The sequence below is a fragment of the Strix uralensis genome, chromosome 15 (assembly GCF_047716275.1).
Source record: "Strix uralensis isolate ZFMK-TIS-50842 chromosome 15, bStrUra1, whole genome shotgun sequence".
NCBI lineage: Eukaryota > Metazoa > Chordata > Aves > Strigiformes > Strigidae > Strix > Strix uralensis.
The window spans coordinates 10,669,956-10,696,791 of record NC_133986.1 but is presented as its reverse complement, the minus strand read 5'-3'; the positions used below and the strand labels follow the sequence as shown (position 1 = coordinate 10,696,791).

The following is a 26,836-nucleotide window of genomic DNA, read 5'->3' as shown; positions in this document are numbered from 1 at the left end:
GGCGGCTCGCGGGACACCACGTGGGAGCGGCGCGGCCCAGGGCGCGCGCGCCTCGCACGCGGTAGGACCCCAAGGCTGCCCCGCCGTTCGCCTGCATGGCCTATAGATATAGATAGGTATTTTTAAAAAGCAGAATAATTTTCCACGTGGGAAAGTCGCAGTGGAGTTGAGGAAACACACATTGCTCAGAGCCTCGACAGTGCGTTTATTAATTTACAGTTTTAGCTATGTTAAACTGCTCCTGGTTGCTACTCACTGCAATGGGCTCCTGAAGGAACCTTAGGGAGCAGCTTGGTTAAAGTCGTTTTTAAAAAGAAGGCGGCTGTAGCTGGCAGGCAGCACTGCCCACGGCCTCAGAAGGCATCAGGTAGCAGGTACCTGCACCCCGCGTGAGAAGGGGGAGAGAAGCCACATTATATGTAGCTCTGACTGACCTCCAACTGAGCTAGAACCAAGTACTCAGCTTAGAATGTATTACAGTGAGAACAAATGAACATAAAGTAATTGCTTAAATAATATGGATTCTCCATCCAGGAACCATACAGCAGTTGTGGAAGCTACTTTTTAAATTACCTTTGGATCCTCAATTACATATCACATACACCAAAACAATTTAGCACCTGGAAATAACCCAGACTCCTGTAACCAGCCAGCTCTCAAAAGCCCAGAGATACAAACCAGTCCAATAAGAGGGGCTAGGAACTTTCCACATCTATTGCATGTTGGTTTAGTTTGGTGACTTTTGTATAACTGACTGTAAAAAGGGGGTAAACCAAACTTCAATTGCAATGGCAACACTGATTTTAATTTTTAAAAGCCTTTGTTCTACGTAAATCTTGCTTGTTGGAGTAAACACGGTGCTTCTTAATGATTTTATAGACATTCCCTTTCCACGTACTGCAGTTCTACATCTGTGATACACTCTTGTCACTCGGTGTCCTTCTGTACTGTTGAGAGGGGAGGAAAAGGGGATTTGGATACACAGTATTCCCATGGAAACAAGACTGCAGAAAGCAGAGCACATAGAAAAATAACAAATCTTTAGGAAACATTATTATCTGGTACTAAATTACAAAATCCCAAGAAATGTTAGGAACCTTGCTTTCTCAATAAAACTAGGTAGTTTATAACATTTAAGCTCCACTGTTTAATAAAACCACAGCTGTTTTGAAGTTTTCTATACAAAATCCCAAGTTGCACAACTGGGGAGTTCCTACAGGAAAACAATCTGTCAATCTGTCTTGGTTTAAATTCTGGTAAGTCTTCAGAAACACTAAACTTCAACTAAAACTTTCACTAAATTCTAAAACTGACAGCAAAACTATTCCTAATAACCTAGAATCTGTAACATTAACCTTTCAATACCAAAGTTGAGCCAAGCTATTTGCATAGATATATTTATTCTTAGCTTTTAATACTGCCAAAAAAAGGTTTTGAATTTAAACATTTGAACAATGAAGTATTTAAAACCAGGTAACATCGTAGGAAAAATGTGCTTAATACCACTGGATGTATTTTGGGATAAAATATTTAAGTTTTAAAATATAGCAAAAATATGATAAAACTATTGAATTAATAATCATAAAGGCTGTAGAACAGTCTTTTTTGAGGAGGTGAACCCAGGTAAACCCAGTTACTGAGACAAAACCACCAATGCAACAGAAGTGTAGTGAGACAATTCCTCAAGGTATAGGTATGAAATATTTGCTTAAAAGGGAAGGACATAAAACATTTAAATAGATTTATTTTTCAAGTGTTTACATAACCATGGACCAACTTGTTTTAAACGTTGAGTTAAAGAACTGCAAAGACATATATACAGGTATGTTTAAGGCCATCAGAAAATTTAAATCTGACAATTAACTAAAACATAACTCAAGACTTATTTTATACGTTAGATGCATTACTAAAATTTATTCTGAAATTGAATAGCTTCAAAAAAGGAAATACATTTTCATTTAATAAAAGTCTAATGGATAATTACTAAAATTTGTCTTGATACCAAAATTTCAGGTGTACTCTTGATCCACTACTGGGTATTTGAGCACATTTTATAGAAAGGAGAAATTGGCCACCATAGTTGGAACTGAGCTAGTTACACCCGATTATTTTATGAACATTAAAAAGTGGGGCGGGGGAATGAGAATGTAGCTTTTTAAATTGATGGATTAATAATTGCAGCAAGAGCTAACAGATAAATTTAATTCAGAACAAAACGTCAAGTTAAACTGAAGTTTTCCTAATACAGTTCTCTTAAGCACCACTCAAATTGGCTTTAGGATGGGGATTTTGGAAAACAGATTTCTTTCCCTCCATCAAGGCTTGATCTAGAGAGCCACAAATAATTTTAATTGCATTAAAAAAAAAAAACTAAGAAAGGGGTTAATAGAATAGCACCTCTTCCCTTAGATAAACCATTTACAAAATTAGTTTCTCATCAGGGACTCTGCCATACCACACCAAAAATTCAACAACGCCCAGTTTCTGAAACCCTGTAGGAAGAGAAGCAGAAATCCAAGATGATGCTTCTAAGTTTTTGTAGAAATGTATGAGGGTCAGGGGGCTTGCTTCCACATGGGGAAGAGACATTTAAGTTTCTCTAACAATCTACTAGAGTGTAGATATTTTCCTTCCCTTTGATGTTAGGCGATTTGAATACAACCTCAAACCCTAAGCAGCCAGGTGCAGTGGTTCTCAAAAACATGGAACCTTTCCTCTTGGAAAATTTACTGACTGGGATGAAAAACATTTGAACTTAAAAACAAGCAGTATTTGCAAACTGGGAAGTCTGAAGGACCTTCTCCATCTCTCTCCCTCTGGAAAAATGAGTTGGCCAAAGAGAAACATTCTAGTTTAAGCAATTAGCTACCTTCATGACTATCAGGTACACTAACCTGGTGTTAACTAAGGGAATTTTCCCAAAGTTCATGTTAAAGCTCTTTCTGCTAAGTACTGCTGCTGACTATAAGACAGCCACAATTACTAATGAGACCAATCAAACGCTCAAGAACAAGGAAATTTTAACAAATTTTGCCATAGAGAAAACCAGAATTAGAAGGAAACTATGTGGTTTTGCAGCATTTGAGTTTCCAGTAAAGTTCCAGACAATAACCAGAACTATATTTAAGCCCAGATTTAAATCAGTAAATTATCTTCTTTCTAAGTTCAAAAGGCAAGTTTCATGGTTCAGGACTATTCCCTGCTCGCTCTTCAGATGAGGCACTGATTTTTAGGTCAATCAGTGCTGAAGAACACCTACCCATCCCACTTGTAGAACTTTGCTGGTGCCAGCTCAAGCAATTAAAAACCTTTCTGTAAAAACAGGCGCATAGAGTCTACTTCATACAGTTGCAAACCTCAGCTCTGGCTATAAATTTGTATCAATTATCTGGATACTTTGCGTACATGTTAATCAAGAATAGTTTTGATGAGCAAGAGGAATGACCTTTATTTTTCAAGATGTGACTGGCAGCCTCATTAATGGGGCTGGTTAATGAGCAGTGTTCTTGTCCCTTTGTATCCACATAAGACTTGGGATGGAAGAAAATACAGCACAAGTTTGTCTACTCATCCCAAACACTTCTATCACAGATGTGCATTTATAATGTTCTTGCAAAGGGGTAAGAAAAGTCATCTACTCAGCTTAGACAATGCCAGAACATCAAAAAAAGAATAGGAAGATCAAGACTTTTCTGACCAATTGGTTTTGAATCTTACTCTGCTGGACCACAAAGGTTTTGCCCTATTTGCCTCATATGAAGGTTAACCACTTTTTCAGTATCATTTATCATCTTCTCAGTATTTGTCTAGAGTTAAAGCCTTTTCAGCAACTTCTCTCTCTCCGAAGTAGTGACTCAAATGCCATCTGGGGGAAAGAAGGAAGCTCGATCCATTCTCCAAAGACACAGATGAAGGCAACCTGTAACCCAATCAAAGAATCTGCCTGTCTAACAAATAAAGTCAGCAGGACATTTTGAGAAGACACATTTTTAAGGTCCCAAAGTTCTCTGAGAGTTATAAAGTCCCAGCAGACTACGTTAACTGGCTATTAACAAGAAGTCAACATTACTTTTCCAACTACTACTCTGAATGATGTTATGCTTTAGAGATTGCCATACACAAGAGACAGTATCTTGGAAAGAAAACAGGGGTTAAGTGAAGTCTAGAACTCCCTCCACAGCAAAATCTGAAAGTTGTATTGGTGAACTGTTCTTAAAAAGACAGCCCATATACAGGGAGAACACAAAAGTAAAATGCAGAACAAAATTGACCTTTGGTATGAGAAAATAGCTCATGATTTCCAAGTTAAGTATTTAAGTTGTAGTACGTCTAGGAATGATCCAGGTTTCCCAGACACAGTAACATTAGGTAGAAATATCTAGAAACGCTAGTGATTTATAAATTATTTACTCAAGAATCCTTGTATTACACCCAAGAGGAAATAAGACACTGAAGCCAAAGTTTTTTCTCAAACACATACCACTATACGTTATCACAGCCTAGCAATATTAGATAATGAAGCCCCTGACAAAATAAAAATCTTATCTCCTCATAGTAGCTGTATATGCAAGAAGGCAGTCATAACTAGGCTGTTATGCTCCCCAAAGACTGATTCACAGAAGAATCAAGTAAAACCACCAAACAGTGCAACTGATGTGTCTACATATAGGCTCAGAAGTAGCACTTTGTTACTCGCTCACGCCTCCCAACCACAGGCATCAGGCCCGAGGTATCCTACAGCAGCACCTAACTAGAATAAACACAGCTCGTCCCCAGCATCCAGGAAGGGCTCTGCAACAGAACCAGCCCTGAACTGCCACCATTTGGCCTCAATGTGATCACTTTGTATAATGGTCTTTGTTCAAAAGATGAGCTTTTCCAAAAGAAACGGGTCTAGGAGTGCTTGTGATCCGGATGTAACTCAGATCTAGAGCTAAGTTAAAGAGTGAAGATACTTCAGCTCCCCTGAACAGGCCAGAAAACCCATTAGTGGATCTGTGTGCCATACTGTGACTCAAGCCAATTTTTCCAGTATAGTGTTTATTAGACGCATGTATTGAGATTAAAGGAGTCAGTGCAAATTCCCAGACTAAACACATCTTATGTACTTGTTTTACGGTTGATATTATCATAACACATCTCTCTCTATCAGCATACAGCAGAGCAGCTACTCTAAAGACCATTTTCATACATGAAAAGGCTCACAAAGTTGTATCTCAATTAAGAGGCCTCTCAACTACCCAATGTTTTTAATAAATTTAAGTTGAAAATAAAACCAAAACCTTAAGTGGAATGTTCTGATCCATTCAGCAGTCTTTAATTCAGTATGCTGCAAGTTTACTGTCAAACTACAAATAGCTATTTAAGAAGCATTTGGTGTGCAATGGAAAAAGCTGAAGAGCTTGTGTTCTACCAACCGTTTAAAAAGTAAGCCGATGCACAAAAAATAAAATATTTTTTAAAAAGAATTCACTGTTTTCCTACATCAGTTCAACATTAGAAGGTTCGTCTTTTTATTTTTTCCAGTTAAAAAACAGTTGGGACTATTATCTCAGTAATAGCTTCCTAAAAAAAAAAAACCCAAACAGAACAGCAACTTCTCACCGGACTGCAGTTTATATTGTTATACTGGTACGGAATGTTTCTAGGCCTTGACTACAACTGCTGCTTCTAGCCATCAGCATCGTTTCAAGATGTCTGGTGTGTAATATTGTCTTCACAAGCTTATCACTTTTCTCAGTAAAAACATTTTTCATTTGTGCTCTTCACACACAACATGAAAAAGTGATATTACCACCTATTTCTGTGGAGTTTCAGATTATTTCACAACAGAGTCAAAATATCTGACTGTAAGTTCTGAAAGTTCAGTTCTGATACAAAGTAGAAATGACCCTCTGAGTTAAAACAACCTTCAGTTTTGTATATAACAGTTAAACAACATGTAGCTGTTCCTTAATTTCACCTTTCCACAGGTAGGAATTATTTGATAAGCAATACTTAACATAAATAGCACTTTTCTTCTTGCACGTGCTACAGAATGCAACAGAACTACCAACACCTCTATGGAGGCAGCTATCAATATATTCTCCCCACTGCAGAGAGAGTGCATGTGCGCAAAAGGTAGGCACAAGTGATTTTCCAAAGATTATACCACAAGTACGCAGTAAAACTTGAGTAAGACTTGGTATTTTCCAGCTCCTAGTCTTATACCATTTCTTTTATACATCGCTGCCTTGATGTAAAGGTAAGTCCATAAAAAGAAAAGTTTCCCAGAAGTCACAGCTATCAGAATAAAATCAGAAAAAACAGGAGAAGGGTTTACATCTAATTCAGGAAAAAGGGAATCTATCAGGGAAAAAAACCCCAAAACCTCATGAAATGTCACCCCATCACATTAAATTTGTTTCAGTCGTTGAAAACCAGTGTTCCAGGATACAATTTTTATAAACATGTTTTATTTGTCTTGCTTATACCATTAGAACTGTAACTGCTGGCTGTCATTTCCCTTAAAAGGGGAAATCAATTCAAACACATACTGGTGCTTTTCAAAAGATAGCAATTAAAAGGGCAGCAGCAGCGGGCATTTGAGATTTCTTAAAACCTTCAAGGCTGCAGGAAAGACAAAAGGACATGTGACCAAAAGTGTTATGATTATCCATTAGATATTTCCATCAGTACCGGCATCAGTTATTTAGGTGATAATACAGCAAGGTCAAGTATTAGTGACAGACAATGTGCAAGTCATAAGGAATGATAGAGAATACCAATCCTTACAAAAGTCATTGCTATCAAAGAAACTTAAAAGTGTTTCAAATAGATATCTAAATACTTCACATCAAATATACAGTGGCCATCCAGATCATATCTCACATTTGTTGCAAAATTTTGTTCAAGTGCCAAATCAAAGCTTTTTTTTTTTTCCTTCAAAATAAAAAAATTACACAATTACATTAGCAGTTATGCAAGCGATCTTAAATCCTTAGCCACAGTAAACGGGGCCCTGGTGATGAGGAGTGCTGCAGCTAAGGGTGCTGCTTCTTTGTCAAAAACTGGCTGTAAGCCTATTTGTCTATTTAGGGAAATCTGCATCACTAACATCTTTAACTGTTCAGTGCTTCAATTTAGTAAGAAAAAGCTGAAATGCAGTTGCGCTACCAAGCCACACTTCACCTTTTCCATCCTTTCATGGGAACATTAAGTTTTATCAACTGCCACCGCAGTAAATCGTTATGAATTTGCAGATTTTATCCAAATTTGTTACATCACTTTTAAATGTCAGAAGTGAGTCTTTGCTTTTTCCTGCCACTTCAGTTAACCATGGAGATTGGATCACCCTGGAAATTGCCTTTTTTGCTTTACTCTTAGCAAGGGTGAGGAGTCTGAATCTCATGTGCAAGGCTCAAGATGATGCTTAGGACAGAACATGCAGAGTAAACGTTGTTTCGTTCCTTTCAATATCCAGGTAATATAAAGCTGGCAACTGTAGTCCTGTCATTATGGTAATGAAAATAGTCCCTTTACAACAAACTTCCTGTAAGGGAGAACAAATAGATAATAACTCTTCTGGTAACATGTATAGTACACTGGCCAGTGTGTTTTTGGCGTTTAACGTAATCCTGTGAATTTGTTTAATTCACTTGCTGAGCATTCATTTGAGGCATCCCTCTGTTTGGTCTTGGGGGCCCTCCACGACCTAGAAAACATATAAAAAGGTTCTTGAATTATGCATGAAGTCAGGTTATTTAAAAAAACTCCTAAAAGTTCTGGTCTAACCTGGGTAAGAATTCCCAGGTGTGCATCTAGACTATCTATAATTCTAAAAGCGCCTTCAAATCAAAACAGTATGTAATCTGTCTTTACTGTTTTCAGCTTTATCCCAATACTTTTTTCCCCACAAATACAAAGTTGTAATCAGTTCAAGTAAAACATTTTGCAGTAATGTGAGGCAATAATTGGTTACTGTATTTTAAATAATAGTACTGTGAGCTAACTAATCATGTTTTAACTTCCATCTTCTTCCTTCCTTAAGAAAGCGACTGCCTGTAGCTCACACTCTCAGTATATAATTGTAGGTCACTTGGGGAATCCCCCTCACATTTGCCTGCACATCCCTGACAACGAACTTCAAAACTTAATTCTTCATTATAGTTGTGCTTCCTAAAATATGCTCCCAGCTTTACCACAACCTAATAGTACGTTGAACTTCAGGCCACAGTTCCACACTATAGGGCTTTCAGTACCAAGACAGTCAAGGACGGAACTCTTCCAAACTGAACTACCGCACAGAACTGTGGTTTCACAGACAGCCTCAAGCTGTCCACATGGACAAGACACTCTCATGATAACTCAAGATTCTCATGGAAAGGTCTGTATTGAGACAGAAGACAGTCTCATCACCAAAAATCTACTAAAAAAACCCCCCCAAAAACCTGTGGAAATTGTGTTGAACATAAAATTTACAAGTTCAACATGTATGCAGGGTTTTTTGTTTTCTCAGATGAACACATGGCAAATACTCTTACGAAGCTACAGGACAAAACACCTCCATAACCTAAAAGCAACAATTCTATAGGATCAAGGAACAGATGAGCACGGAGGGAAGTTCTGTATCCTTAGATCAAAAGAGACCTCCACAACAGAGGCAGCAGGACATCTTTTAGTGCAACAGTTAACATACAATTTTGAAGGCTGACAGCTCAAGCCTTATGTCTGCTTTATGAGCAAGTCTTACTTGCCAACTACTAATGCACCTAGTAAGCAGATCTCAAGTCATGATAAACCTCACCAAAAACAAAATATCACTTTCCTAAGGCTTTCGTTAACAAAAGGCAACTAAATAGTGCTGCTACATTTAAAGTGTCAAAAGCAATTGTTGTTTTAACGTCTTTTCAAAGAATTCCTCATTCAATGGCCAACTAAACTTCCACCACAAGTTCAAGGGATCACAGTGTAATTCACGTCAGAAGGGACCTCAAGAGGTCCTCCAAGTCCAACCCCCGTTCAAAAGCAGGGTCAACTACGAAGTCAGAGGAAAGTAAGCTTATTCTTCAACTGCGACCTGCTGAATAAGAAGTGAGGTCACTTTTAAAATCCAGAACTCCGGAAGTTGGATCAAAAATTTCCATTCAGTCCAGATCAATTATTCACTACCCAGGAATTACCTCTAGGAGCTCCCCTAGGTCCACTTTGTCCAGAGCCACGTTTGAAGTTCTGTTGATATCCATCCTGAAGCAAAGAAATGAAAAAAGTTACAACATAAAACCTGGGCATTCTGTTATGTCTCCGGAAGCTATTAATTGCCAGTAAAATAAGGAGCTTTTAAAACAATGTGCACTGACAAAACATCTCCGACCTCAACATACAGTATTTTATTCATTTAAATTCATCTTCAAAAAATAAATTCTTACTCCTACTAGTACCTAGCAGGTAAAATAAAACATACAAAGACAAATTCTCTCTCCAGTTACGGAATATGTTGTTCAATATAAACAAGAAATATAAGTAGATGTCTTTACTGTTCAAGTTTTTCAAACTACACAGAAGTCAGAACAGATGAATTTGCTGAAGGACCACAGTCAATAAATAAAGCAACATTCTAATGGCAGGATCAAAATCTGTCATCTCATTTGCTTGTAAATACTTGTTTGGGGACATAGAGAGTTAGACATTTTCCAGTCAGTGTAAGCTTTGAGCAAACTGGACACACTTCATTCAGAACAACAAAATTCTACACAAATTTCAGAGTAACAGATCAGCATTGCAGAAGATTTGCATTCCCAAACAAGTTGGAAGAATTAATTTCAAAGAATTTAAATCTTTCAAGTTTCTTTCTCACGAAAAGCTGTGAAAATAATTATATTTGAGTTCTTTATAACTCACTCAACTTTGCTCTAATTACTAGGCTAACTCCTTTAGAGGTCAGCCAAACAGAACACGATTCCCAATTATAACCAGCCATTTGATATTCTGCTCTTTCTAAATATCTATCTGTTTAGCACCCAAAATTTTTGTTTTCATTAGCAATAAAGTCAGTCCTCAGAAAAGTTTTCACTAATGGATTTAAGTGCTTTTGTTGACAGCTACTTTCTTCTACTTCTAGACTGTCACAACGTAACGGTAGCTTACCCGCTGGTAGTTTGAATAATCCCGAGGAGCATTAAATTGGGGCTGCGTGTAACCACTGTTTGGAGTGTTAGAAAAGGAAGGACGGTAGCCATCGTATCCTCCTAAGGAACAGGGCACAAGACTTTCACTTGGAAATTATAACCTATTACTTTATGCTACCATATAAAGAAAAGCACTAACAGCATTTTACTTAAATCTGAGGTAAAAAACCTTTAGGAAGTACTGTTTACATGCAAGTCAAGCAAATGTTTGCAGCATCAGTGCTAATACTATTACAAGAAACAAGAATGAAGACCTAGTAAGAACTGGGAGATGGCAATTCAATGCATTTCTCTAATCTGAGGTTTGATTTACATAACATTGAATCCAGAGCTAAACATAATACTGGGATCTAAATGTAACAGCTGTGACCTGCAAGGCCAACTCAAGCAAGAAGCTGCTCCTAAACCAAGACGCTTCTGAGTGCTGGGAACCATGTCCAAGGATGGCTCTAAAACTCTTGGAATCCAGATCAATTTTAAGCAGACAGACAGTGCCCACTGCATTCCCTAGTACAGTCAGTTGTGGTTTTATTATACAGGTTTCTCCTCTTACTCTCCAACCCCACGAGGAAGAGAACATGGCAAAAGCAGACAGAACTGTGTGCTTCAGTCTAATCCCAGAACACCTGCCAAGAAAACTGTCTCTCCCATTCTAACATACACATCTTTGTAACATTGACAACCACATATAATTATCTCCAGGAATCATGACAATTCTCTTATTTATCCAGAACTACAGTATGATTCCTCCACTCCTGTTAATTCCCTCAGAGTAATGACTTTTGGACTTTTTTCTTCTTGTATTTCTACATTATCCAGCCTATCCTCAATATCATGAAACACAGAACTATAAACAATACTGCTTCTATCATAACTGAAATAAAAAACATTTTTGAAGTATCAGTTGGCATCTAAATTCCTCACTCAATGGCTGTGAAATTTGGTTGGATATTACCAGGTTTGCTTATACTTGCAGTAGATGCCTAATCAAACACTAAGCCTTCAGCACAGAACAGAAAAAATGCCTGTTTACATCCTAGTAGGAAGCCTAAACAAATGGCTAAAATTTCAGTTGCTTAAGTTAGCTAAAGCAAACAAAATTTTTAATACAAGTTTAAATATCTTAGAGATACTACTACAGTATAAAAACTACAGTAGGTCAGTTTTAACACTTGGTATCTTGACAGTGTGTTTCCAGAAAGAAGTCAAATGAGAGAGTTTAATAAATCTGTTTACCTCTAAATCCATTTGCCGGTCCCCTGTAACCGTTCATTAAGCCACGGGCCCCACGTGACCCACCACGAGACACTCCTCGACTGTTATAGTAAGGCTGACTGTTACGTGGAAATCCAGTATTCTGTTGGGGAGGTTGCTGGTGGTTACCCGCCACTTGATGAGTCTGGTCTGGGGAACCATGGTAAGTACCAACCACTGTATTAGAATTGGGGGGGGGGAAAAAATGAAGTATAAAAGTCTGTGTGTGTTTATTTATGTTCCCACATATACTATCTTCAAACTCAACATTCAGAGCTCTGAACTACCACTGAACCTATCAATAAATGCTCACCCATTCAAAGAAAAATAATCTGCAGAATTAAGTACCAAGTTTACTAGCCAGATATCCAACAATATTAAAACAGCCCAGAAATGGTAGAGAGTTAATTTAAGTCAGTGTCAAGAAGTCTCTAGCATAAGCTCAGCAACAAGTATTCCTAATGCAGGTACAATCTTCCTGTGCTACTTCGAACACTTTAAAAATCAGCAACACATACTCTAGGCAAAAAAAAAAATCAATTAGTTAACCCACTTCTGTAACTTCCTCCCCTCTGAACTGGCAGAGAGCCACTAAGAAATACCTGCCTTCACCAACCAAACTGTTAGGTGTAGCTGTGCAGACTAAGCTGAGATTGATAGGAGCATTTTAACAGAGCTGATGTTTTGACGGTACAGGCCAGGGGATTCTTTCTACAAGACGTATAAATCAGAAGGCAAGAGTGAGATGGATAGCTTGAAACTATCTGCACCTTTGCAGTAAGACTACGTCTTTGAGGTAAGGTATGTCACAACATCTTCACAGGAATTGTCAGGAATGAAGTGGATTACAAAAGCAATCCAAGGGTTACAGACTCAGTAAGTGTAATTCTATGGAATTCTGTATGTAAGAGCAAAACAGCGGTAGAAGTTAGCGTGATACCACTCAAAGAAAATTTCTAAGTGGTAACTCCCTCTCATATGCAGGAAATCACCCAGCCTGGAGCACAACTTTGTCTACTTCACTCAGCCACAGAGTGCTATGGAACTTTTGCACAGATCCTCCCTTCTCCCCAGCTTCCCATCAGTTCTGGTGGAACACATGGTCATCCTTTTGCATGTTTAATGTGTGCAGGTTCTGTTCTAAGGCCACTGCATTTTCTGGGCATCAACAGTTCCATTTACTGTTACAGTAAGTTAACCATTTAACACTGCACGGCCCACCAGCACTCCCTAGTCTGTCTTTCTGCCTTGCGCTGCATATGGCTCAAAAAACATAAACAATGAAAACTTGGGTGGGTGGATGAGAAGAGGAAGACCCAGTATCCCACGAAGAAGGAAGACAAATTTCAAGATCATCATCAGTTACAGAGAAAAAGGATCAGGCTCTTTTTCCTTACTCCACCTCCAGTAGTTGTTAGCACTTCACCCTTGTCATCTGTCCCGTGTCCTTCACTCAAAATCCCTCTCTGCATCTGCAAATTTTATCTCAGTGGAAAGTGAGGAGAGTGCTTGGAGACGAATAGCTTTATACACAGACTACTTTACTGTTTGTTTGTTTTTTTGAAGTTGCTAACTTGGAAAGCATTCTGCTTGTGGTATTCAAACCATGTCTAACTGATTTTAGCAAAAGGTTCTAGACCTTTGTGAAGCTTACATGATCTGTGAGCAGTGTAATACTTGTTCTCAATTCTAGCTTACTATTTCTGTTTTAAAATGTCATCTCCAATAGTACAACCTTTGTTTTTTAAAAGCAAATTTAAGGATTATCCAACCTTTAACATCAGCAGAGCAAGTACTCCACTATACTGCTTTCATCTTTAGAATAATTCCTAAACCCATATAAAACTGCATCAAGTGGCAAAATTCTTTTAACGGTTGGAGAGGTATATAATGAATTTCACGCTGTTTGATATTCAAACTGTGATGGAACAATAAAACCCAGTATTGTTCAGGGGAAAGCCTCATAAGATGAGGAACATCTGAGAACATGTGACATGCTTTGCTACACCACCTAGGACTTCACAGCCTGATCATCTGCTCTATAGAGGCTATTTGCAGTTTTAGTTTTTTCTAAACTAAGTTTACCTGTTTGGAGTTGTTCCTGCTGAAGATCTGATTGTTCTACTTGGTGAGGCTGATTGGAGAAACTCTGGTTGTAACTGGCCTGGTACTGATTTTGCTGCTTAAGGGTTTCTGGCTCATTAACAGGAGGAACAGGCGCATTCATGTTGAATACCTGTAATGTTAGAAAAATAACTCTGGTCCAATTCATTTTTTACAATTATTCACTGCATCATGTAAAGAACTACGCAAGTCAACAAGTGTCAACAGCCAAAGACTATTTTATGTAATTACAGGACTGATGCCAGTGTTTGTGTAACAACAAAAGGAAAGACTACCAAAATAAAGGGATTCAATCTGAATTTACTACTTACTGTTTGCATGGATTGGAATGGAGCTGCATTAACATTGATTCCGCTGCTATGCAAAGGCTTGCTAGATCCAGCCTGGAACACCTGCGGCTGGGATGCAGTGGGAAGTGATGATGATGATGGGGTCTGGTCTGCATTCAGTGACATTGAAGCCTAAGAATTAAACCACATTTTAGCAACTTTTCAATAATAACAAAAATTTAACTTAAAAACTTCACTTAAAAGTGACAATGCCTCAGGTTCACCACAATGAGTATTTTCTACTTCAGCTGAACAGCCTCAATGAACCGAGCAATGGGAGAAGAAAAATCTAGCAGTCTTCTCCCTTGTTAACTTGAAACACAACTAGAAATAACTAGATGGGGAAATGAACACGTTTCTGGGCTAACTGCTAGCCAATGTTAAAAAAAAAAAAATCACATTTCCTATGCTTGTATACTGACATTGGTATGTTACTTCTAACTACACAATCTTGTAAATTAAAAGTCTTACTATGAAGGACTTAACTGGTCATAGACAGGCTCAAAATTCTGAAATTAAATGGAACCAAAGTGGCCCTATCAATAAGTAACTGAAAAATCACAAAACTTAATTTACAAAGAAATACAGACCAACATTTGATCACAGCTGCAAGCAGACTCCTTCCCACCCCTGTGAACTCTGACTTGCCTGAATCTGGTCAATCGATTCTTTCTGTGGCCGTTGCTCTGTTGTGTGAGAAGGCTGATACATCGGTTGGGAGGCTGTATATCCCTCGCTTGTAGAAGAAACCAAGGGAACCTAACAAAATAAACCCCAAAGCCCCCAGGTCAGCTAATGCTCACACACAGTTTTATAAAAAGTATCAGAGAACTCTGGAATGAATGGTACTCTCTAGTAGAAGTATGTATATTCCAGCAAATCTGTACAATCATTAAAAATTAAGTACTTGTTAACAAGTAGAGGTTTAACCACCTCATCTTGACATACATTCTAACACGCCACACCACCCACTCCCTGCCAGATTGTATTCTGTTGATATTTCTCAATCAGCTGGACATGTATTTGCTTTTACTGAAGAACACCTTTCTCGTCATAGTCTTATGCAACCCCAACTACTATAACAATAAAGGTGACAAAAGATGGACAGAGAGAGAAATATACAGAAGTTTAAATGACAGAACTCCAAGCTCATACAGAAATAGAGAAGTGCTGGTTTCCAATGGGACCAATTTGCTCATTTTACACCCTCTGCTCCCCCTACACAGAGTCCAGTGAAAACTCTAGCCAGCAGAGGACTTTGCACTTAAGGATACTGGGGACTTTAAGAGGAAACTGATAACAGCTGACGGGTGTGTTCACATCAGCTTGCTGAACATTCAAAAGAAAAGAGGTAAGTTTAGCTACTGCTTGCAAGGCTCCCAAGAGAATCACTGGCACTGGTTGAGGTAATGAAAATAAGAAAAAAAAAATCCATTGGAGTATGCAGACATCATTTAACAGTAAAATAAAAGCCAGTGCAGTGAGAACTCTGCTAAAAATTTTTTCTACATCTACAAAACAACAAAACTGCTGAGAGTACTAGCACTTCAGCAGGTACATACAGAGGAAACTCTAGAAAAACTACCCCACACTTTTGTTTCTATACAAACAAGTGATTTAAAACTTGCAGATCTAATCTGGACAAGATAAAGCAAGCGATTTATACTACCATTACTCTTGAGATACACAATCTATCCAGATTTATCTTTTGGTTTTCAAATAGCTACAGGGATCAGATTCATTACTTGAGATGAGGAGAGTCCTCTCAGATGCCGCACATGTTTAATACAGTATCAGAAAGTTCTTTAATCACAGAATCACAGAATCAACTAGGTTGGAAAGGACCTTGAAGATCATCTAGTCCAATCATTAACCTAACACTGCCAGTTCCCATCTACACCATAGTAGTCACTAGACTATTCAGTAAGAAACTGACACATCTTAATGAAAAGGTGAATGATGTATAAACAATGATTGGAGAAGCAAGTTTAGGAGATCCTACTTAAACAGGAATTTGTGGAAATCTCAACTGAAAACAGCATTCAATCTCACTCTGACTGCTCTACAACCCCAAAATTAAAATACTATCCAAGCAAGTAACTGGGACTAGTTCTTAACAAGTAAAAAAAAAAAACCACAACACAAACTATATAGTTAGTCCATTAAATCTATCTGTGGTCTGATGCCCACTTGAACAGATACAGACTGCCCTTTAATCAAGTTACTTTGGTTTTGGCATTTCTGTTGCAAATACGCAAACAAAGGACAACTTGATTCTGTTGAAATTAAAAATATTCCTAAACACAACTTAACATGGAAGAACACTTCTAGGCAAAGATTGTCATCTTGAACAGAATGCACAGAGAAACCTCAAGCTAAACTGCTATATTAGAGTAGGACTACACTGAGCAGCATTCCAAACAAAGTCCTTCCTCTCAATCATGAAAAAAACCACTTAAAATTCACCATCACATGGAATGCAGATTTCAAGTGATGGCAGCCTAACACACAGGCATATGGAAGTCAATTTGTGAAATGCAAATCACATCCACACGCCCAATCTGAAGACTGAAGTGAGCTCTACAGATTGAAAGAACTGCTGAGAAGTCCACCCTGGGCCATTAGAAGGAGCCACGCAAACTGCAACTGCTTCTGTGATTGTGCCCTTCAGTTTGAGGGGCCTCTAATTAGAAATGCCGTTTTCTCAATAAACTTGTACTTCAACCCTAAACCTGACAGTTTTCCAAACAGGATAATAATGCCTGGTAAGACTCCAATTACAGAAAATATGCAATGTCTGCAGAGCATACAAACTGTATATAGTAATGCTCGTAAGTGACTACGCTACAGAGATAATGGGGATAACCAATTTCTCAAAATTGGAACTTCAGCTTTTTCTTTGAGTTTCTCATACAGTTAGGAATTAAATCCTATTATAACATCAGTCAAGCCTAAAATCAATTTAAAATCCAAAACACAATTTGCTAAACATTTTACCTGTGTAGCTTCTGGTTGCACAGGAACTTGACTAGGCTGGGCAAGTCTTGACTCAGCATGAACTGAAGTAAAACAATTTCACTTATTATACAGTACAATCAAACTTTTTACAGAATAGCATTACCATCTTATCTAATTCAGTTATTTTAGGGATGATCATCTTTATGATGGCATGTATACATTATTTAGAGTATAGCATGGCAAAGCTATACTCAAAATACCAATTACCATTTCCATGCTAAGTACATTTTTTCCAGTCATCCAAAATAATCCACCAATTTCCAAAAGACTAAACAAAACTGTTTTGCCCATTTAAAAGAAGTTTAAAAAATGTTCCACATTTCTAAGCAAAACCCAGAAGCAATTGACAATTGCAAGTCTACAAATAGTATGCTTCAAAAATACAATTTCTGAGAAAAACACACTGTATTTGTGCTGTATTATTACTTGTGATGACCCTTTCACTACGTAGCAGTAACTGAAGCATTTCTAGTAGATGACTGGCAGGCTCCACCAATATTTACATTTAGGATTTACCATTACAAACCTGGAGGGCAAACCATTTGTGGCATGTCCAAATTCTGTGCTGGATTCATGGGCTGTGCAGATACAATGGCAGGATCAAGTGTTTGGTTCTCAAACTCCAGCATAGAGTCCTGAGGAAAAAAAAAAACAAAAACAAAAAACTGTATTCTTTAAATATTAAGATTCAGAATACAGAAATGACCAGGTCACAATGAAGGAAGCTTAGTCCATAGTTAACACAATTAAAATGTATGGTAAAACCAGCAAATCAGTTAAGATAATAAAATGCCAAAATTTGTCACAATAAAAATTCAGTCCACGTATACAAATTTGAGGTTATCTGACAAGAACATAACTGGAGGGAGATTATAATAGCCAGACAGAATAGGCAGAAAACTATTCTTTATTCTTGATCCTAAATTAGCACTTTGTAGGAAGAAACAAAAAAGGGAATGTAAGAAGTGGATCTCTCATTTGTTACCAAGGCGACTACTCTTTCTTTGTAAAGGAGGTGGAGAGGCTTTTTCTGATGTATTCCCTTATCTCCCAATGCTTTTCTAGTTGTTCTAACTTTAGAGGTTAAAAGAGAGCCTTCCAAAAGCAACCCAATAAGTGTTCCCTTCACATGTGGTGGAAGTTTTTCATAACACAAAATTTAGAACTAGCTTACGGAAGGGGTATTTTACAGCTGGTCTCACTTAAGCAGAATAGACTATGGCACCCAGTGATGCACAACTTTCTGCCTTCTCTGTAGATTTAACACAAACAAGGACTGAAAAGCTAAATAACTTTCTAAGTGTACTTTGACAGCAATACAGGCTTGCAGGCTTTGGATAAGATCTTGCCATGCAGCGCTATACAGTTTGAAAGACCGTTGCAGTTTTGAAATAAATTACAGCAGACTCTTTCAATCGTGACTAACAGCCAGAAAGTGCTATTTTGTTTCTTTGGTTCTAACTTCACAATAGGGTGGGTTCATCATACCTGCATGAAGTTATATGGGCCCTGCATCTGTGCCATAAGGTCCTGTACTCGCTGTCTTCTAACAAGAGGATCTGCTTGAGCCACAGTAGTGAGCGTGTGGGGTTCAGGAACGGGAGGAGATGTAGCTTGTGTCTGTTGCTGCAGCGAATTTACAACCTAACAAGAAACAAGCAACCAACTGAAATTTCAGTTTAAGGTAACACTGCACAAAAGTGACTCAGTAGTTCTTGAAATGTATGGCTATTGCCTAATTCATTATGGACATAATTACTATAGTGTTCTTGAAGAAAAATACTACATCCTCTTACAGTCATGCCAATACTGGTGGCCAGCTACTGACCTGAGCACTTCGCAGGATTAGAAAGTTCAGATTGTGCTCTATTTTCTTTCCATCTACTCTATTCCCCATTAAGAACAGTGCAAACAAAAAATTCGTTAAATTATGGGGATTTTCTTAGAGCAGGATTTGAGACAGCACTTTATCAACATTTGGAAGTTTAAAGAAAGTCAGGAAAGAGTAAGTTTCAGAAATACGCACAGATGGAGAACAATTATTTTCTCATACCTTTTTGGTAAACCCAAGCAGAGTCAGAATTTTTGGGTCTTAAGACTTCAAAAATTTTAAATTTTCATAGCCATGTCTAGACCCAAGTTTACAGCTGTTATCCTAGCTAGCAGACCGACAATCTCAGAGAACAGCAGGCAGCATTGTGTGACAGAAAGATTGCAAGACAGCACCATCGAGAAGCCCAGAAGCAGAAGCACAACTCATAGTGGGCAAGAAAGCTCAGATTTACTAGACGTATTCCAATACGGTGCACATAAACAGCAACATGCTTTCAAATACCACCTTATCAAAGACAGCAAAGCAACCAGGAAAGCTGAACATGAGCATCTAAGAACACCCATCAAACAGCTTGAAAACAGAGTTACAAGGACAGCTGAGCTGCACGAAGTAGCACTTCCATGTGTCTAATCAGTTTTGCTCTTCAGGCAACTCCCGTAATACAGAAGTGCCATTTTCAATTTGCATTCATGTCAACAACTGTCCTTTAAAAAGATCCTTGTCAATAACTTGTCTATTGCCTCTCTACTCCCATGTGCTCTTAATTATTAATAATCTTCCAGATAAACAGGTAGCCTTAAACTTACAGTTGCACACGATATAAATTAGCATACATGCAACTCAAACCTCAAAATATTTATGTAAAATATCTGGTTTCTTGTTAGAACTGTGGAGGACAGATTTTTGTACAGCAGTCATGACAAGTGACATCACAGTCCTATTTTAGATCAGTTTTATAATCACAGGTCTGAACTTCAAACCTAAACTCCTGCTATCCACCCTCAAAGCCTGTAATTTTTTTTAAATTTCTCAAAGAAACCTACAGCATCTTCCAGTATGCTTACTCCTTGCTCAGATTCACAAACATTGTTTGAATGTGGCATTGTGCACACGCAGTTGCCTCACAAACTCAAATGACTCTTTCCTTGATCAAATCCCTAGCCATCTATAATAGCAAATTTTAAAAAAAATAAAAATCTCTAAACAAAATTAAAAAGCAACCACAACCAACATTACTCTTCAAGATTTCCTTCAGATCCAAATCTCCACTATTAGCCACCCAAAGAGAAGCAATTTGACAATTCCCATGGAAGTATACCCTAAAGCTGTCCACACTGGAAAACAAGCACAACTGCTCTGCTCTATTGCACAGTCCCCAAACTTCAAATTATAGACTGTTTCCAAATTAAGAATTAAGCCCTGTGAGTAGAAATTTTTTTTTCTGAAAATGTTGTTTAGAGCACACATGTAGACCTCTTGCTCATTACAGAGTTTTAAAACAGAAGTAAAGAGAAAAAAAAGCAGGCCAGCTGACTAGGTGAAACTTGAGAGGTAAAACCAGCAGCTACTCATCTCCTACATAATTATTACCAAAAATGTTCTCCGTTATTTGAGTACTATCACTCAACTTATGAAGTCCAAGTCATTCGTAATTCATTATCTTCAAGAAAACACAAGCTGATGGAATAATCAGGAACACAGAACAGGGACAAAACTTTATCAAATGTTTTCCTTTTTCAGAAATAATACAGTACTAACTTCAGATGGTGCTTAGTATTTTACAGTGTCTTTTTCAAAGCCCTTTTAATGTCAAAAGGAGCTGTTAAGGGCCTATTCCTTTAGTCTTATTATCACCACCTGGTACTCTGACCTATTATAATCATAGTAGGATGAAACTATTAAAAAAATTTGTGTTTTGCATATTAAATTGACAATGGACAGGATGTAGTTCTAAACTTTACAGTTTTCTAACCATCTGCTGCATGAAAAAGGTACAGAGACTACTCAAATAAAAGGATCATTATTCAAAAAGCAAATTACTACCCTACCATACATCTCCATTCACCTTGGGGGCCCAGCAGCAAGGTGAAACCTTCCTTTTGGGAAAAGAATTCCCTCTGCAGAACAGTATTTGACTCATCAAATTGCACACTCACATTCTGACACCCTGCCCCTCGACCTTCCCAGTAGGCAGAGCTGCCCAGACACAATCAGAGGAGAATGACAGGGTAGAGAAGGCCAGGGGGCAAAGGAGGAGGGGAGAAGGAAGGGTAAAACCAGAAGGTTAACGAGACCACAAACCAACCAGAATGAACTTGTATTCTGGCAGTCACAAAACAGTTTCCAATTCTACACAAAATACACACACATCCATCCAACCAAAGTTCCATAATCTAAGACACAGAGAACTTTGTATACAAGCAGATTCAGATACTTATAACAAAGGAAGCATTTAAAAGAAAAATATAATCAAACAAACAACAAAAAAACAAACCCCAAAACAACAATAAAAAAAACTCCACAAACAAAACCACCACTATTACCAATAAAGGACATCTTCACCAAAATTAAAACATCATATAATCCAAATGCAAATACACTTTGAAAAATCACAGGCAAATTCCTCAGTTCAAAATTTATGGAAGGCCCATACAGAAATGTCACTGTGAGACACCATCACTTCTCAAACTATAAACATACCATAGCACATAAATCTTGAATGTATCACATCTACTGGAGGGTTACTGAAAAAGAGACGAGTCCTCTTCGTAAACATAAATGGTCTCTTTCAGAATACTATCAGCTTCCAAAACTAACAGATATCATTCACAGCTCTTACTACACTAATGCCACAACTACCTTGAGCTGAAGAGCACAAAGGCTCTATACAATGTCTATCATCATCTTCCCTAAGGACAATTCAGTTGCGTTCCCAAGAGAAATGGGATTTTGGTGCCAGTAAGAACAGCAAGAGTTGTTTCAGAGACAGTTATTCTCAACTTCCCCTTTTTGTGTTAAGTCTGAGAAAATAAAGTTCTTAGTTATGAAGAAGCAGTCTTCAACTCTGAATTTTTCTAAATTGCTCATTTGTACATAGTCCAAGAAATTGGGACAGAAAGGACAACTGAAGTACATATTCTTTGTATTGTATTGTTCTCTGAAAACAAAGCTGATATAATCGAGATTTAGCTGACTAGTAAAGATGTGTGGAAAATTAGAAGTTTCTGAAATAGGTCTGACACAAAACTACAACCTGAATTTTTTTACATACTGGTAACAGTTACTGCACATTATTATTATTCCCATGAAGAAGTGTCTGAGATTTCAAATGTGCAATACACAGCTTTACAGTTTAAGAGCAGAGGGAAGCACCACAAGCTTAGGTCATAAGGACATTTCCTATACTCTCATGTCCTCATCCACACTATGTATATTAAGAACTATAGAGAACTGAACCTCTGAGCTACTTCTGGATGCTTGGTAGAAACAGATGTTACTTGGGTCTAATTCAAGATAGATTGAAGCAAATTAAGTGTTAACTTTAAAATACTATGTCTTGTAAGAATACCCCAATCAAGCATGACTTTAACGTGTGTTTTTGAAGGGTTTCTTTGTTTTTTAAAGAGATTTCTTAAATTACATTCAATACCAGAGATATTTTAGGGTGTGTTAAGCAAGGGAATGGAATGGAATACTATGACAAGATACTACCAAAAACATTCACATACATGGCAAAGTTGTCTAGTTAGTTCTAGAAGCCTCACACTCATCCTAAGTATTATTAAATCTCTTAGTGGTCTTCAACACCATAGGATATGAATCTCAGCCAGGCTGAATGTAAAATCTGGCAGATTAGATAGTCAGATCAAAATGGCTCTGTCTTTTTCACCATTTGAAGAGATGATGAACAATTACTCCACTCCTACACTTAAGAGCCTGAAGACACCAAGGAAGAAAGTCTAAAAACCTGCCCATCTGTAATTTCCTGCTGCAGAAGGCTAAAGTGAATAAATAATTAATAAGTCTCCAGCATCTGAAAGATGCTGCTTGTATTTGTTCCTAACAGTGGGGTACAACCCAAGTTCCAACATACCAAATATCTGAATGACTCCATGTGACTGGTCCTTTCCAGTACCTCAAGAACACACATTCTAGTATAATAAAATGATGGACTTGTACATGTAGTTAAGTCTGAAGTCTAAATTACTAAACTGGGAATGGATCCCAATAGCAATGGACCACAAACATCACAAGTGAACAATCACTCAACTGCAAAGTAGTAACAAGTTAAACACTTGAAGAACTATAGTTCTTGAAAGCAGAGATGTACATACAAGCATACTTTAGTATCAAATTATGTGCATATGCAATCTGGAGTAGATATTAGCTAAGATACTAATTTTCAGCTCCCTCTCCATGGAACTGCTCAATGAAATGCACAACTATGCCATGCTGTCAGCAGCTGTGTAGATAAACTTAAGTTCTACATTTGCAGCAAAGTTCTCTTAAAAAAAAAGTCCTCAGAAAAAGCTTTTACGTCTTTTTAAGCCTAAGACTTTTAAGTCCCATTTTCCCAAGCAAGCCACTACTGAACAAAAGCAAGTTCTCCGCAACTTAGCCAGACTGCGTAGTTTTTATTTTAGGTATTCCTAAGCTAAATATGTAATTGAAGAATGAGTAGCGAGTCCAAGCCTAGTTAAATATATGTATTTTTTATATATATTGGGGGAAAAGGGGTGCAATACTAAAACCTATCATGAATTGTGCGTCAGCGGAAACAGGGATTGCAATTTTACCTGCAGTACACAAGATCTTACCTCAACCGTTTCAACTGTCCACTCATCTACCTGTTCCTTCTCACTACTGCTGAACTGAGTCTCTGCCATGAATTGTCTGTTTACATACTAAAATAAAAATAAGAAAGTGTATGAAAGTAAAAGTAAGTGGCATTAAAGCTATACAAAATGACAATCTTTCCAGTGAGAAATACCTCAGTTGATTCAACTTCAGTTGGTTCAGTAAATTCTTCCGCTGGATCAGGTTCTGTAAGACAAATATACCATTTATGTGGAAAAACCCCCCATGTTACAGACCTAGAAAATAGAGTTAAATGAAAAAATCTCCCCCGATAAAAGTGGAATTTTGAAGACGTCTTACGCATTTTTGCAGTAGTCATTTATCAAAAACATTTACTTTAAATAAGTGTTCTGGACTATTTATTAGTACACAGGAAGTACAGCTAGGTAGAAGAATGAACAGACACACATTTTCTCCTGAGTGACATTAATGCCTAGTATTAGAAGCTTGCTACACATTAAGGAAGGAGTTGCCTTGTCACACATCTTCAAACTGATGGGATTTTGATTAGATCTGAAATTAGAGCCTCAATATTGCTGATTTTTACAGGTAAGTATCTGCTGGGTTCAGAAACAAACCTAATGTTACATGGTAGATAAAGAAGAAACTTGGGTCTCAGAAGGAAGAAAACAACAATGTCAGGACATTAACAGAGAATTAACACTAACAAAGATTGTCAGAGTTTTAAATTAAAAAAATAAATCACATTATATTCTTGCTATGAAGAGTTATGTTCAGCTATCCTAAATTACAATTTTCTCCACAACATATTCAAGAGGGAAAAAAGGTCATTAATTTTTTTCTTAAAGTTTGGTATGATATTCTTGAGTTTAAGTATGTAAGCATACTCTTTGCTTCAAACACTCTTCCCTTCCAACAAAGGATTAAACTGGTGGGACACTGAAAAATGAAAAAGCCTCAGGCAACGAGAACTTTAAACTTTCATCGTTTTAATAGTACAGATGAATAAAATTCTGTTTATAGATCATGAGTAGTTCTACAGGAAAACAAAATAGGAAAAAGATGTTGGCAATAATTTTCATTTGCATAAACCTGCTTATAAGTAATTTCATTGTTAGCCTGGGTTCTTATTTCAGCAACTGACATACCGGACAGATAAACACTGAAATACGTGTTCAAAACCAAGTACTATTAAGTGACTTTGTTCCTTCATTCAGCTGACGCTCCACAGTTAGAACTGTAAGCCTTTCCTTGCACATGACAGAAGATATTTATGATGTGATCATTAGAAGGGATTACAGTCCCTCCAAAGAAGTAGCTGGCAAGAGCCAGCCTTATGGAACTCTTCTGGAACACAGCTCTGCTCTTCTTTCCTCATGGCTCAGGGCAGGCAGCCGTTCATCCAGTCCTGCTCCTATATATGTTGCCTGGCCAGATGGATACCTAATTATCAAGAAATGACTTTTCTATTCAAAACACTAATACACCCAAAGAATTCAGAGATAGGTGTTTTTCACACTTAAAACTGCATTTGCAACTTAATCATTCCGGTGTATCCAAACAGACAAGACAGAACAACACAAACAAATATGCTAGTCACAAGGCATCTTCATGTTCTTACCAGCTTCTGCTACAGTGTCTTCTACTGCAGGTGCGGGTGCTGCCTCTTCTTCCTCACATAATCCGTTCTGATGGTTATGGGTGCTGTCAAAGTAACTAGTTTGAAGAATACGTTCGACAACCTCCTTCAGTGCTTTATCTAGGAAAATGAAGAAGTTAAAAGATTAACAGTAACTCAATCCTAATCATCGTTTCCTTCCTTCCCAAGGATCCCACATGAATTTTATTACCCTTTCGCTGGAAAGATGTTGCTGCCCCAAGCTAGTCCACGGACACTACTGTTACAGAATTTCTTCTGCCTTACTACATCATATTAAATAAATCAATAAATAATCCACTTCCACTCACAAAAATCTAAAGGATAAGGAGAATCTTAAGAGTACATAGTACTCTTCAGAGGATTTGTGAAACACTTCAAGTTGAGGTAAAGTTTATGAATTTAATTATACTTTTATTCCCACCACTTCAAAACTATCTGCTTAGTTTTCAGTTTGGAAAGTTTTTGAAATTCACTCAAGTTTCAACTGTAATTGATTTATCTGTAATTTCTTAATTAAAAAAATCTTAGCGTAAGTCCATTTCTTACAAAACAACTGTCAATACAAACAAATTTACACAGGTACCACCTTCAAGTTCTTCCCCTGAAGCAAAGTGGCTCAGAACAGCCTTGCAAGCAAAAACAAGCACAAGCTTGCACTCAGTGTCTCAGATGAATGCTGTGACGTCTCAACCCTGGCAAGGCAACATTACTGATGGTCTAGGCCAACAAAAATCAAAATAGACTCAAAATGGAAGATTCACAGCACACATCTGGCAAGTGATAATTGCTGTATGAATTAATGCCTACACAGAGGAGAGCACAGAAATACATTAACTTTCATTCCTATTATAAAACAAAGTAAACCAGCAATGGCTTCCAATGACATCACTAAAAGCTCATCCTGAGATCCAGACACAATATGCAGCCCAACTTCATCCAGGAAGAGAACCACTAGGTCTCCAAGGAGCATACATCAGCTCTCTCCTGAAAACCATCCCCATCCCTTCTCCTTCCTCCACCTCTTCAAAAAATAGGTGGTACATATCTTTGGGCTCTCACAACAATCTAACATCACAACCATTTCAGACTTGAGTTCTTGCAGAATAAACATTAATTTAAAAAAATACTAACCTGGTACCTCCTCACAAAATTTCATTTCAACAATATAAGCAATTTGAAGTTCTACCACAAACAAGGAAAATCTTATTACCATTACAATGTACCTTACAATCTCCTGTGTATCATTCCTCAATAAAGAAGATTACATAACAATTGCAATACTATCATTTAACCTTCTATGAATAGAACACAAAATCCACTTTCAACAGTTCAATATTACTCTAATATAATAAGTATAATTGATTTTTTTTTAAATGGCGAAAGTTGTGAGCCATTTTGCATACAAAAAAGGATTATCTTCCCTAAAACTTTCCTATTGATTTCTAATTAAGGGACTTCAAAAATTCCCCATGATACAGACAACTGCCTAGCAGAGCCATTTTCTTAAGGTCTCATTTTAGAAGCCATGTATTTGTGAAAATCTTACATTTCTGCAAGAAAGCAGTCATCTGCATGACCACACCTTGATTTACAGCGTCAATCAATCAAAATAGAGCAAAACCAGAATGCTTTT

The 26,836-nt window shown here is 37.5% G+C and overlaps 1 protein-coding gene across 4 annotated transcripts in view; it reads right to left on the bottom strand.

Moving 5' to 3' along the window:
* Positions 1–6,435: 6,435 nt before the first annotated feature.
* CAPRIN1 (cell cycle associated protein 1) overlaps positions 6,436–26,836 on the bottom strand; it is a 35,823-nt gene continuing 15,422 nt past the window's right edge. For 2 of the 4 annotated variants that reach the window (XM_074885040.1, XM_074885043.1), the window contains 13 exons: positions 25,165–25,302; positions 23,716–23,768; positions 23,543–23,629; positions 18,380–18,535; positions 17,418–17,526; positions 16,871–16,932; positions 14,522–14,632; positions 13,856–14,005; positions 13,506–13,656; positions 11,403–11,597; positions 10,126–10,226; positions 9,162–9,225; positions 6,436–7,693 (listed from right to left, as the gene is read on the bottom strand). In XM_074885040.1, coding sequence (XP_074741141.1) covers positions 7,629–7,693; positions 9,162–9,225; positions 10,126–10,226; positions 11,403–11,597; positions 13,506–13,656; positions 13,856–14,005; positions 14,522–14,632; positions 16,871–16,932; positions 17,418–17,526; positions 18,380–18,535; positions 23,543–23,629; positions 23,716–23,768; positions 25,165–25,302 — 1,442 coding nt within the window. In that variant the 3' untranslated portion in view covers positions 6,436–7,628. The other 2 variants (XM_074885041.1, XM_074885042.1) reach the window with 2 other exon arrangements.